This window comes from Hemitrygon akajei, chromosome 18 (assembly GCF_048418815.1).
Source record: "Hemitrygon akajei chromosome 18, sHemAka1.3, whole genome shotgun sequence".
NCBI lineage: Eukaryota > Metazoa > Chordata > Chondrichthyes > Myliobatiformes > Dasyatidae > Hemitrygon > Hemitrygon akajei.
The window spans coordinates 65633743-65647929 of record NC_133141.1 but is presented as its reverse complement, the minus strand read 5'-3'; the positions used below and the strand labels follow the sequence as shown (position 1 = coordinate 65647929).

The following is a 14187-nucleotide window of genomic DNA, read 5'->3' as shown; positions in this document are numbered from 1 at the left end:
CAGGAATGTGTGGTGACATTTGCAGGGTGGCCTCAGCACATCCTTAGCTGTGTTGGTTGGTAATACAAACAATACCCATGTGATAAATCTGAATCACTCTTTCAGTTCAAAGCCAAGAGAAAAAGATCAGGAAGTTTCAATTGCCTGTTAATGCGTTCTAAACCATCGAGCAACTCTGTTGCCAATACTTAACTACACTGCATAACACATGCTGTACGTTACTCAATTATCATTAGGGTGTTTATTTATGTACTGAGGCTGCGCTGTATTGAGATTACAGTGTGAAAGTGATGATTGATGTATCAAGTAAGTACAACCAATACCAGCTGAAATCTGACCGACAGCCCATTCATCTCATGGTTATTTGAGAGATGGACCGGCTATAAAACAATGGTCAACACACTTCAAAGAAAAAAGCTGTTCATTGTGCAAGATGCAACGATGTAAAAAATGACAAATTATCAGGATAAAAAGAGCAAAGGTGAACGTCCATTACAAAGTCTACCACCAGTAGAGTTCCATCAAAGCCTATTTACACCAGCACCTTTGAACCAAACCAAAATGTCTTAGAGCACAAATTACTTGATCACATGAAAGGGTTAACATATGAGGAGCACTTGTTGGCTCTGGGCCTATACTCACTACAGTTTAGAAGAATGGGGGTAGGGGGGGGTTGGGTGTTTTACTGAAACCGACAGAATATTGAAAGGCCTGGAAAGAGTGGATCAGAAGAGGATATTTCCAATATTGGGAGAATCTAGGATCAGAGAGCACAGCTTCAGAATAGAAGGACAATCGTTTAGAACAGAGATAAGGAGGAATTTCTTTAGCCAGAGGGTGGTGAATCTGTGGAATTCTTTGTCACAGATGGCTGTAGATGCTTAAGTCATTGTGTATACACCCTATCCTTGTTATATGCATCTTCAGACAATGTGGATTCACAGTTATGGAAGGAACCTATTTCTACCAATGTCTCCTTATATGCGCCCAAAAACTCACAGTTATGTGAGGAGCATAGCTTTTCCGTCAATACAAGTCATGTGCGCACGCCTCACAGTCTCACTGTTGGGACAAGAAGCACCACTTTCCCACCAATACAAGTCACGTGCGCACGCCTCACAGTCTCACTCCCGCCAGTCTCACATTGGTTTTGGCAAGGTGTGGATGTGCGAGCTTGCGCTCTTAAACTTCTGTGGTTTTACCTACGGTGCAGTGATATTGTGCTTGAAATATTTAACTATGCCTCCTAAGCGTCCGATGTCATGTCCTGGGCCTTCAGCCAAGCAACAGAGAACCGTTTTAACACTTGAAAAAAAGTTGGAAATTATAAACAGCGCGACATCAGGTGAAGGTAACACAGCTCTGGGATGCTACTGCCGGGAACAGAATCTTGCCTTAGGTTCTTTTGTTGCTTGACAATGTGCCAGCTCATCCTAAACATTTGGACAGCATTCATCCTAACGTAACAGTGCGTTTCTTGCCGCCTAACACAACATAGCTGATTCAACCACTCGACCAAGGTGTGATATCCACATTCAAGCGTTTTTTTTTTGTGGTGAACTATCTCTCACACGCTGCAAGCAACAGACGATTTTTTTTGGATTTTTTAATTAGTTTTTCTATACATTTTACAAATTAAAAACCCCAAATCCCAATGAGAAACATTAATATAGTGCAAAATTAAGCATACAATGACAATATGCTACAAAGGAAGAGAATTTGACAAAAAAGCACCTAAATTGAAGACAAGTAAACTTAGTATCCTCCCCAAGCCCCACAACACAAAAAAAAACAACTCCAGACCGACCACAACACAATATAGAGAGTATACATCAGGACAATCAAACTCCCAGACTGTGAATACACTTAGCAGCAGAGGATAATAATGCCTACTACCAGAAAAAAAAAGGGAGCTGAAAGCAAGGGACCGAAAAGAAAAAAAAAAGACCCTAGTGAAGAGGAAGGTTATGAAAGTACTCGATAAAAGGTCCCCAGACCTTATGGAACTTTAGATCCGAATTAAGAACTGAATAATGAATTTTTTCGAGGTCCAAGCAGGCCATAATGTCGTTAAGCCATTGCGCATGAGTGGGCGGGGCAACATCTCTCCATCTAAGGAGGATCAAGCGTCTAGCCAGGAGAGAGGCAAAGGATAATATTCGGCATTTGGTCGGAGTCAGACGTAAATCTGTCTCGCCCCAGAAACCGAACAAAGCAATTAAGGGGTTTGGTTCTAGGTGCTGATTCAGAATACACAATAACGTAGTGAAGACATCTTTCCAAAATTTCTCCAAGCTAGGACAGAACCAGTACATATGGTTGAGAGAGGCCACGCCCCTCTTGCATTTATCACAGAGCGGACTAATGTTAGGGTAGAATCGAGATAGTTTAGATTTAGACATATGGGCTCTATGAACAATCTTAAACTGTAAAAGGCAATGGCGAGCACAAAGAGAGGTTGAGTTAACCGATTTGAGAATCGAGTCCCAGCTCTCATCGGATAAGGAGGTATTTAAATCCTGCTCCCAGGCCATTTTAATTTTATCCACAGGGGCCCGTCATAAGGCTGCTAATTTATCTCAAATAATTGATATTAAGCTTTTACCTAGTGGATTAATGGAAAGAAATAAGTCCATAGCACTTTTCGCAGGCATTTCAGGAAAGTTAGGAATTAAAGGAGCAATAAAGTGTCTAATTTGGAGATATCTAAAAAAATGAGCATTGGGCAGATTGAACTTAACAGAGAGCTGCTGAAAAGAAGTGAAGCGATTATCAATGAAAAGATCTTCAAAATGTCTAATGCCCTTCCTATACCAAACCTGGAATGCTGAATCGTACGTAGTAGGTAAAAAAAGGTGATTATGTGCGACAGGACTGGAAACGGAAAAACCATGGAAACCATAGCATTTCCTAAACTGAGCCCATATACGCAAAGTGTGTCTAACAAGAGGATTAGCTATTAATCTGGACAGACTACTAGGGAGTGCAGAGCCAAGAAGTGCAGAGATGGATAATTCTTTAGTGGAGCTCAATTCCATTGCCACCCTATTAGGGCACTTGGGTTGGCCGTGGAAGAAAGACCAAAAGGTAGCACAACGTATATTAGCTGCCCAATAATATAAACGAAAGTTAGGTAAAGCCATGCCACCCTCTTTTTTAGATTTTTGGAGATGGATTTTATTAATTCTAGAGCGCTTATTCTTCCACAGATACGACAAAATAATAGAGTCTAAACACCAGACGATTTTGAAAATCCCGGGAGTTTACCAATGGTGAGGGAATGGTGGAAGTTGGAACACTTGGCACAAATGGCAGTGGACATGGACCCAAGTTTAGAACGGAGTCAGCATTTCAGTCGTTCCCTGCTGTCAACACTTCTTCCCTACAAGCAAATTTATGCTGAAAAACAAAATGTTGCCAAGCAAACAACCCTCACCACTTTCTTCACACCGGTGTCATCTCCTGCTGCCGGCAGTTCTAAGAGTTCTGTGAGTCTTCCTTCACCCTTTACTGTGCTTGATATGATCCTGACGACCACAACCATCCATCTTATCCATCTAAAGCTGCCCCACACAACAACCACTCATCTCCTGGAGTGAACACACCTGCCACTGTTGGTGAGTACTGTACACCCTAGTATGTTAACTTTCTATGATTTATTATGTTGAATATTACCTTAAATTGATGAAATATAGTATAAATGTTGCCTTGTGGTACAGCTTTTGTGTCGTATTAGTATGAAAATGTGAATAAATTACAGATAAAACATTTAGGAAGCCCTCCAGAATGCATCCCTATTTTCTTCATTTAAATAATTATTCACATTATTAAAACATACGTTTTAATATTATAATATTCATATTATGCGTCGACTGCAAGGAAAGTACCCCCCGCATATAACGAGGATAGGGTGTACTTAAATTGTCTTGTCCATACTGCACCAACCGCTGCTGCTGGGCTATAAACATGCAGTCCCTCGTGCATGCAGTTGTAATTTAAATTGCGGTGTTTAAGAGCAGCAACTTGGAAGTTTTACTATCAGCGGCAGATTTACTGTGTGGCGGCAGGGAGTTCCAAACTGGAATGGTCCTAGGGTACAGTGAGTAGTGGTAGCAGTCCTTGTTGGTCCGGATGGTCTTGTAGTTCAGGGATTGGTTTTGTCGGGTTGCTGGTCTGTTGTTCTGGTTACACAAAAGGTGACTAATGTTGGATGGAGTTAATGAATGAGTTTCCTTGTAAATTGTAGTAAGCCTGGCTATTTTGTGGCGTCGTTGGAGGGTATCCCATTTGAGGTCGAGAAGCATATCTGTAACACAACTGGTCTTTCTATAATCACTGGTTACAAACCTGGCAGCTCTTCTCTGGACTTTCTCAAGGCTATTGATGTGAATGATAGGGATTTGGTAGGGATCCCAAATGGCACTATAGTATTCAAGTCTTGGATGGACGAGAGTTTTATATTGGATGTTAATAGGTTCATGATTAGTACAGTGGTCAAAGGTTATGAGAAGGCAGAAGAATGGAGATGAGAGGGATAAAAAATCAGCTATGATGGAATGGCAGAGCAGACTCAATGGGTCAAATGGCCAAATACTGTTCCTATGTCTCAAACAAGCAAAAATCTGCAGATGCTGGAAATCTAAGCAACACATAGAAAATGCTGGAGGAACTCAGCAGGCCAGGCAGCATCTATGGAAAGAAATATAGCTGACGTTTCGGGCCAAGACCCTTCAGCAGGACTGAAGCAAAAATGATGAGTAGATTTAAAAGGTGGGGGAGGGGATAGAGAAACACAAGGTGATAGGTGAAACCGGAAGGGGGGAGGGATGAAGTAAAGAGCTGGGAAATTGATTGGTGAAAGAGATACAGGGCTGGAGAAGGGAGAATCTGATAGGAGAGGACGGAGGCCATGGAAGAAAGAAAAGGGGGGAGGAGCACCAGAGGGAGGTGATGGGCAGGCAAGGAGATAAGGTGAGAGAGGGAAACAGGAATGGGGAATGGTGAAGGTGGGGGCATTACCAGAAGTTACAGAAATTGATGTTCGTGCCATCAGGTTGGAAGCTACCCAGATGGAATACAAGGTGTCGTTCCTCCAACGTAAGTGTGGCCTCATCACAATAGTAGAGGCGGCTATGGATGGACATACCGGAGTGGGAATGGGAAGTGGAATTAAAATGGGGTGGCCACTGGGAGATCCTGCTTTTTCTGGCGGATGAAACGGTCTCCCACTCTATGCTGGGTCTCAACAATACATGGGAGGCCCCATGGGGACCACCGGATACTGTAGATGACCCCAAAAGACTCATAGGTGAATTGTCACCTCACCTGAAAGGACTGTTTTGGGCCCTGAATGGTAGTGAGGAAGGAGGTGTAGGGGCAGGTGCTTTCCACAGGGATCACTCCCTACACGACTCCCTTGTCCATTCGTCCCTCCCCACTGATCTCTCTCCTGGCACTTATCCTTACAAGCAGAACATTCCCCCCGCACTTTCCAACAATTATCTTAAAATTATAGGGCTTTTCTCTTTGCACGAAGGAGGACCTGAGGTGACTTGACAGAGATGTATAAAATGATAAGAGGCATAAATTGAGTGGACCCCCAGCAACATTTTCCCAGGGTGAGAAGAAACAATTTTAGGATGATTAGAGGAAAGTATTGGGGGGGTGGTCAGAGGTAGATTTTTTTTTCACACAGAGAGCAGTGGGTGCATGGAACATGTTGCCAGGGATGCCAGGCAGAGACATTAGGGGCATTTAGAAAACTCTTAGATAGCACATGGATGATAGAAAAATGGAGGGCATGAGGGAGGGAAGGGTTAGATTGATCTTACAGTAGGTTAAAAGGTTGGCTGAAGGGCCTTCACTGCGTTGTACTGTTCTATATTCTATGTTCAGATGTGTTAACTCTGATGTTCTGACCTCTTATCCACAATTTTTAATCACATCATTTCCTGTGGAAGCTTGATGCGTTCAAAATATTTGCAGATCTAAACACATTACAGAAGTGGCTATAGTTCAAAAGTACTTCACTGCTAAGCATTCTGAAAGGGACTACTGCACATCATGGCTAGTATAATGCTCTATATGCCAGCGATCGGCAATCAGCTCCCGACACCCTCTGTAAGGAGTTTGTATGTTCTCCTCGTGACCGTATGGATTTCCTCCAAGAGCTCTGGTTTCCTCCCACATTCCAAAGACGTAAGGTTTAGTGTAAGTAAATTGTAGGCATGCTATGTTGCTACTGGAAGTATGGCAACACTTGTGGGCTGCTCCCCAGCACATACCCAGACTGTGTTGGACATTGATGCAAATGGTGCATTTTGATGTATATGTGACAGATAATGCTAATTTAATCTAACCTTTAACTGTTCAGTGTGAATAACATCAGAGTCAAGAAAACAAGAGTTTTCTCAGCTTTCCAAAATGTTTTATCATGAGATTAACTAGGCATGTTGTCCTTGCCAGAAGAGTTTATAGTTACTCAGTAAAAGAGGAAAGTAATAGAATTAGCTTTTAATTACTATATTCTTTCTGGTAATATTATCCATTATTAGCATTCAGTTTAAAATAGCATGTATTCTAATGTAATGATGATTTTGAAGAAACAGCACAAATTCCATAATCACATCCATAGCTGTGAAATTCACTTGAGGTTAAATGTTATGAAAATCTATGCACACATCTCTAGATATTTTGCCACAGCTACTCTAGGGATAGGGATTAAGGAGGGTTTATTATGAATATGTTTAAAATTGGCTTTATGAAGTCCTGTTAAATCTTGTTCTTGCATCAATTATCTCGGGAGGTGTTATTCTGTACCTACAGCCATCTACTAATGTAGATGAATATTACTTTTCTCAATGCCTGGTTTCCCTAGTTTATCATAGCCAAATTCTACTGGCACCAAAAATAGGTGCTTAGGAGCAGTGAAAGTGTTTGTTCTTCCCTGTGGGCATCTTCCCAAGACAGCAAAGATAAACATCAGAGAGCCAACATGTTCTAATATGATGGCTTTGAATCTCAATATTTTAAAGTTGTTGCACTACAAGATTAGCGTTCAATTCACCAAGAGTTTAACCAGGATGCTGTTTTCAGTAAGGCGTAGAATATTTTCTAAACAGGGAGTAAAGCAACCCAGCCATCCCTAAGGGTTAACTTTCAGGTTCAGTTTGTGGTAAGGGAGGCAAATTCATTTCAAGAGGACTAGAATATAAAAGCAAGAATGCAAAGCTGAGGCTCTATAAGACAGTGGTCCCCAACCACCGGGCCGCGTGGAAACGCTATGATTTGGCGATATGAAACGATGAGTCAGCTGCACTTTTCCTCATTCCCTGTCACGCCCACTGTTGAACTTGAATGCACGCAAGGTCATTACACATGTGAGGTCATCAGTCGCCTGAACGCAGTGATACCCTAGCGCCAGGGATCACTGGTTGACGTCAGGTAACCAGCCCCCTTGCGCGGCCAGCAAGAAGTGCTGTTAATGTTGGCCTGGAGTGCGGACAGATGGGTGCCACCTCTAAAGCTGTTTAGCACACTGAATGCTCGTGGGGAACCTGGTGCTAAAATATTCACAGATGACCTAATTCGGGCTCAGGGTTTCATAAGTAGCAGAGCAGCTACTTCGTTGTGATCTACTGAAAAGTCATCCCTCGAGCCAAACTTTTGTCGGTTGATAGATCCTACCTACCTACGGGGGGGGGGGGCAAATCCTCGCTCGGTCGTTCTCTCCGGACTGCGACTGCCGTGGCCCTAGTACGGGGACCTTCGGCCCTTACTTTGTCCTCTCACTGGTGTGTTGCAATGATTTTATATATTCATACGAGGAAAATATGCGCTGTGTGTTTAATATCCAAACGTTACTTAAAATGTTATGATGCTATTGGCTTATGAGTGAGTTATAATTGACTTATCACTATATTCATGTGAGGAAAATATGTGCTGTGTGTTTAACATTAAATTTGTTAGATAAACCCTTTTAGAAATGAAATTGAGAGTATTAGCCACTTATAAGTGACTTATAGTTGATTTATCAACGATATTCCAGTCATGATTAACACCACCACCACCACCCCACCCACCCCCCGTCAGCCGGTCCGCAAGAATATTGTCAATATTAAACCGGTCCATGGTGCAAAAAAGGTTGGTGACCCCTGCTATAAGACATTGGTCAGACTGCATTTGCAGTATTGTGAGCAGTTTTGGGACTGTGCTGGAATTAGAGAAGGTTCGGAGGGGGTTCATGAGAATGAACCCAGGAATGAAAGGACTAACGTATATTTGAAGCCTGACTTGCCAGAGTTCAGAAGAATGAGGGAGGATCTCATTGAAATTAAACCTATTGAATATTGAAAGGCCTAGATAGAGTGGATGTGAAGAGGACGTTTCCAATAACGGGAGAGTCCACGACCAGATGATACAGTTTCACAATACAAGGACGTCCCTTTAGAACAGAGATGAGGAGGAATTTCTTTAACCATAGTGTGGTGAATCTGTGTAATTCATTGCCAGAGATGGTTGTGGAGGCCAAGTCATTGGGTATATTTAAAGCGGAGGTTGATAGGTTCTTGATTAGGAAGGGCATCAAAGGTTACGGGGAGAAGGCAGAAGAATGGGGTTGAGAGGGTTGTAAATTGAATTGATTTGACTTTATTTCTTACATCCTTCACATACATGAGGAGTAAAAATCTTTACATTACGTCTCCGTCTGAAGGTGCAATATACAATTTATAGCAATTTGTAATAAATGGTATGTACAACAGGACAGTCAATATAGTATAGAAATACAATTGTATCAGTGTGATTTTAAAAAGTCTGGTGGCCTGGTGGAAGAAGCTGTCCTGGAGCCTGTTGGTCCTGGCTTTAATGCTGCGGTACCCTTTCCTGGATGGTAACAGCTGGGGTGACTCTGGTCCCCAATGATCCTTCAGGCCCTTTTTACGCACCTGTCTCTGTAAATGTCCTGAATAGTGGGAAGTTCACATCCACAGATGCGCTGGGCTGTCCATATCACTCTCTGTAGAGTCCTGCGATTAAGGGAGGTACAGTTCCCATACCAGGAAGTGATGCAGCCAGTCAGGATGCTGTCAATTGTGCCCCTGTAGAAAGCACTGAGGATTTGGGACTCCTGCCAAACTTCAACCGTCTGAGGTGAAAGAGGTGCTGTTGTGCCTTTTTCACCACATAGCCAGTATGTACAGACCACACGAGATCCTCAGTGATGTGTATGCTGACGAATTTAAAGCTGTTTACCCTCTTAACCCAGATCCATTGATGTCAATAGGAGTTAGCCTGTTTCCATTCCTCCTTTAATCCACAACTAGCTTCTTTGTTTCTCCGATATGGAGGGAGAGGTTATTTTCTTGACACCACTGTGTCAAGGTGATGACTTCTCAGTAAGCTGCTTCGTTATTATTTGTGATAAGGCCAATGAATGTAGTAACGTCAGCGAATTTAATTAGCAGATTGGAGCTGTGGGTGGTCACACAGTCATGGGTATACGGAGAGTGAAGGAGGGGAACCTCACATACATGAGGAGTAAAAATCTTTACGTTATGTCTCCGTCTGAATGTGGAATATGCAAATTATAGTAATTTGTAATAAATAGTGTGTAGAGTAAGATATACAACAGAACAGTCAATATAGCTTAGAAATACAATAGTGTCAGCGTGAATTAATCAGTCTGATGGCCTGGTGGAAGAAGCTGTCCCGGAGCCTTTGGTCCTGGCTTTAATGCTGTGGTACCGTTTCCCAGATGGTAGCAGCTGGAATAGTAATGACAGAGGAGACACAATGTGTTGAATAGCCTAACTCTGCTCCTGTGTCTCATGGTCTTGTGGACTGGAGAGCATGTCTTATGTGGATAGGTTGAGTGGGCTAGGGCTTTTAACTTTGGAGAAGAGGAGGCTGGAGGTGACTTGATAGAGGTGTACAAGATGGTAAGAGGCATAGATGTAGTGCTCTATGTTCTATTGTACTAATTTTGTTGTTTTTTTTAACTATCTCATTGTCATAAAATGAATTACTACACAGGGATTAAAGTAACCCACTCTTCCACCAATGGCTATACCTCAAAGTGAGGGCTGCCCAGTAGTTCCCCAGACTACTGAGTTCCCTGCCACCACACAGGTCCCATCACTTACAAAGCATCAGTAGCATTATACTGTTTACTTTTTAACTTGTCAATCTTTTGGAATATACACATTTTATTATTTGTTAATCCGCATCTATATCAATGAAGCTGCAGTGGAGCGTGTATCAGGCTTCAAATTCCTTGCTGTCCACATTTCTGAGGATCTCACCTGGTCCCTGAACTCCTCCATCCCGATCAAAACGGCGCAACAACGACTAGGGGGAATGCCATACTGGATCTAGAATTTGGTGATGAACCAAGTCAGGTCACAGATCTGTCAGTGGGTGAGCATCTGGAAGACAGTGATCACCGCTCTCTGGCCTTTAACATCATCATGGAAAAGGATAGAATCAGAGAGGACAGGAACATTTTTAATTGGGGAAGGGCAAATTATGAGGCGATAAGGCTAGAACTTGCGGGTGTGAATTGGGATGATGCTTTTGCAGGGAAATGTACTATGGACATGTGGTCAATGTTTAGGGATCTCTTGCAGGATGTTAGGGATAAATTTGTCCCGGTGAGGAAGACAAAGAATGGTAGGGTGAAGGAACCATGGGTTACAAGTGAAGTGGAGAATCTAGTCAGGTGGAAGAAGGCAGCATATGTGAGGTTTAGGAAGCAAGGATCAGATGAGTCTATTGAGGAATATAGGGTAGCAAGAAAGGAGCTTAAGAAGGGGCTGAAGAGAGCAAGAAGGGGGCATGAGAAGGAACTGGCGTGTAGAGTAGAGGAAAACCCCAAGGCATTCTTCAATTATATGAATAACAAAAGGTTGACAGGAGTGAAGATAGGACCAATTAAAGATAAAGGTGGGAAGATGTGCCTGGACGCTGTGGAAGTGAACGAGGTCCTCAATGAATACTTCTCTTCGGTATTCACCACTGAGAGGGAACTTGATGACGGTGAGGACAATATGAGTGAGGTTGATGTTCTGGAGCATGTTGATATTAAGGGAGAAGAGGTGTTGGAGTTGTTAAAATACATTAGGACGGATGAGTCCCTGGGGCCTGACAGAATATTCCCCAGGCTGCTCCACGAGGCGAGGGAAGAGATTGCTGAGCCTCTGGCAAGGATCTTTATGTCCTCGTTGTCCACGGGAATGGTACCGGAGGATTGGAGAGAGGCGAATGTTGTCCCCTTGTTCAAAAAAGGTAGCAGGGATAGTCCGGGTAATTATAGACCAGTGAGCCTTACATCTGCGGTGGGAAAGCTGTTGGAAAAGATTCTTAGAGATAGAATCTATGGGCATTTAGAGAATCATGGTCTGATCAGGGACAGTCACCATGGCTTTGTGAAGGGCAGATTGTGTCTAACAAGCCTGATAAGAGTTCTTTGAGGAGGTGACCAGGCATATAGATGAGGGTAGTGCAGTGGTTGTGATCTACATGGATTTTAGTAAGGCACTTGACAAGGTAGGCTTATTCAGAAAGTCAGAAGGCATGGGATCCAAGGAAGTTTGGCCAGGTGGATTCAGAATTGGCTTGCCTGTGGAGCATCAAGAAAGCTCACCTCTGTCCCAGGACACTGACGGACTTTTACCGCTGTACCACTGAGAGCATACTCACCAACTGCATCTCAGTGTGGTATGGGAATTGTCCCGTACTGGACAGCAAAGCACTCCAGCATGTGGTGAAAACTGCCCAGCGGATTATCGGCACCCAATTGCCCACCATTGAGAACATCTACCATAAACGCTGCCTGGGCAGGGCAAAAAGCATTATCAAGGATGCATCTCACCCTAACCATGGACTTTTTACTCTCCTCCCATCCCAGGAGTCTCCGCTCCCGCACCAACAGGCACAGGAAGAGCTTCTTCCCTGAGGCTGTGACCCTACTAAACCTCACATCACAGTGCTAAGCAGTATTGCACCCAGATTGTACTGTCTCAGTACTTTTATATTTGTATGCTGTAGTACTTACTTTTTATTCACAGTTATTTTGTAAATAACACTATTCTTTGCCTTTCATTGGCTTTGTATCTGTACTCAGCAGAATGACAATAAAGTTGAATCTAATCTAATCTATTTGCGGTAATATGACTTTATAATGAGCGTGTGAGTTATACGTGCCGTGTTCTGCACCTTGGTCTAAAGGAACGATTTGGTGGTGTACATGTATGCGGTTGAATGACAATAAACTTGAGCTTAAACTGCTGGCTCGTATCCCCGGCACCCTGGCTTTCATCCTCACCTCAGGCGCTGTCTGTGCGGAATTCACATATCCTCTCCATAACTGTGGAAGTTTCTTCTGACTGCTCTAGTTCCTTCCCTTATACTAAAGATGTGTGTGTTGGTAGCTTTATTGGTTACTATCACTTAATCGATTGTGTAGGAGAGTAGTAGAATCTGGGGGCAGTGGTAAATTAGTTTATTACTGTCATATGTACTGAGATACAGTAGAAAAACTCTTTTTTTCATGCCATCCGTACAGTTCAGTTCATTACATGGTGCACTGAGGTGGTACAATGGAAAATCAATAACAGAATGGTCTGCTTTTGACTATGTCAGTTTTCTTTCTCAAATAAACACAAAGTTGTTACACTCAGTGGCCAGTTTATTAGGTACACTTGCCCATCAATGCAAATATCTAATCAGTAACCCAAACCATAAAAGCACAAAGACATGGTCAAGAGGTTCAAAACAAACATCAGAATGGGGAGGAAATGTGATCAAAGTGACCTTGACCATGGAATGATTGTTGGTGCCAGACGGGGTGATTTGAGTATATTGGAAACCGCTTATCTCCTGGGATTTTCCATGTACAACAGTCTCTGGAGTTTACAGAGAATGGTGCGAAAAACAAACAAAAAAAACTTCTAGTGAGTGGCAGTTCTGTGGGCGAAAACACCTTGTTAATGAGAGAAGTCAGATGAGAATGGCCAGAAGGTGACAGTAACTCAAATAACCACACATTACAACAGTGGTGTGCAGAAGAGCATCTCTGAACGCACAACGTGTCGAACCTTGAAGTGCATAGTCTACAGAAGCAGAAGACCATACTGGGTTCCACTTCTGCACCAAATAAAGTGACCACTGAGTGTATGTTACATATTAGGCAAAGGTACTATTGTGTTACATCAGGGAGCTGAGGGGACAATTATGCAGTTAATAAATGTTGATCACCATACCTTTTCTTTTCCACTAGCTTCCCTCGATACTGTTGAACCCTATGGACATAAATAACAGTAAGTTATTGCCATTGTCTTTTTAAAAGGAAATTGAAATTATTCACTCCTGGGACTCCATCTATTATAACCAAACTAAAGAGGAGAGAGATAAGACTTATTTAGCTGGTATTTAAGTATCCAAAATTCTCACACAACTGGGAATATATTACACAATTTCATAAAATAGTAAATCAAAAATCTGAATGTGTTCCAATGCAACTTTGTTCACATACAGTCTCCCTCTCAGCTTACAGCACAGATTCAGCTACTGTACCACAGCAGGTTACGTAGCATCTATGCATTCTGATGAAGTATCTTGGCCTGGAATGTCAACTATTTATTCCTCTCAATAATTGCTGCCTGACCTGCTGAGTTGATCCAGCATTTTGTGTGTATTACTCTGGATTTCCAGCAACTATAGAATCTCTTGTGATTAGGCTATAAGATTACATAAGGTCAGAAAGAAGCTCAAATAATGAATTTTATTGCAAAGTAAGTGTGAAAAGACATTTTTAGTTTATTTATGTTTATACATATTGTCACAGCATTGTAGGCATTAACATCTGCTCTGAAGATGTGGCACTTCACGTAATAATGAATGCAATAATTTATTTTTCCTGTATTTTCACTAATACTATAAAGCTAACGTAAAATACAGCATAAACCATTGCTATTTAAAAGGAGATGCCACAAGGCTTAGCAATTTGTTCAAAGGTTTATGCTTTATCTGTGATGTACAGTAATGCTTTTTTTAACAATTAGAACAGTAAAGCACAGGAACAAGCCCTTTGGTGCACAATGTCTGTGCTTTGCACCCTTTATTGTTTGTTATTCATAGTAATATTATGTTTTTGCACTGTACTGTTGCTGCAAAACAATCAATTTCATG

At 42.3% G+C, this 14187-nt stretch overlaps 1 protein-coding gene across 7 annotated transcripts in view; it reads right to left on the bottom strand.

Moving 5' to 3' along the window:
* The window catches only part of LOC140741495 (phosphatidylinositol 5-phosphate 4-kinase type-2 beta-like), a 253254-nt gene that overhangs the window by 42180 nt on the left and 196887 nt on the right, over positions 1–14187 (bottom strand). For all 7 annotated transcript variants that reach the window (XM_073071757.1, XM_073071758.1, XM_073071761.1 and 4 more), the window contains one exon: positions 13260–13298. In XM_073071757.1, coding sequence (XP_072927858.1) covers positions 13260–13298 — 39 coding nt within the window. The remainder of the gene's footprint in view (positions 1–13259; positions 13299–14187) is intronic.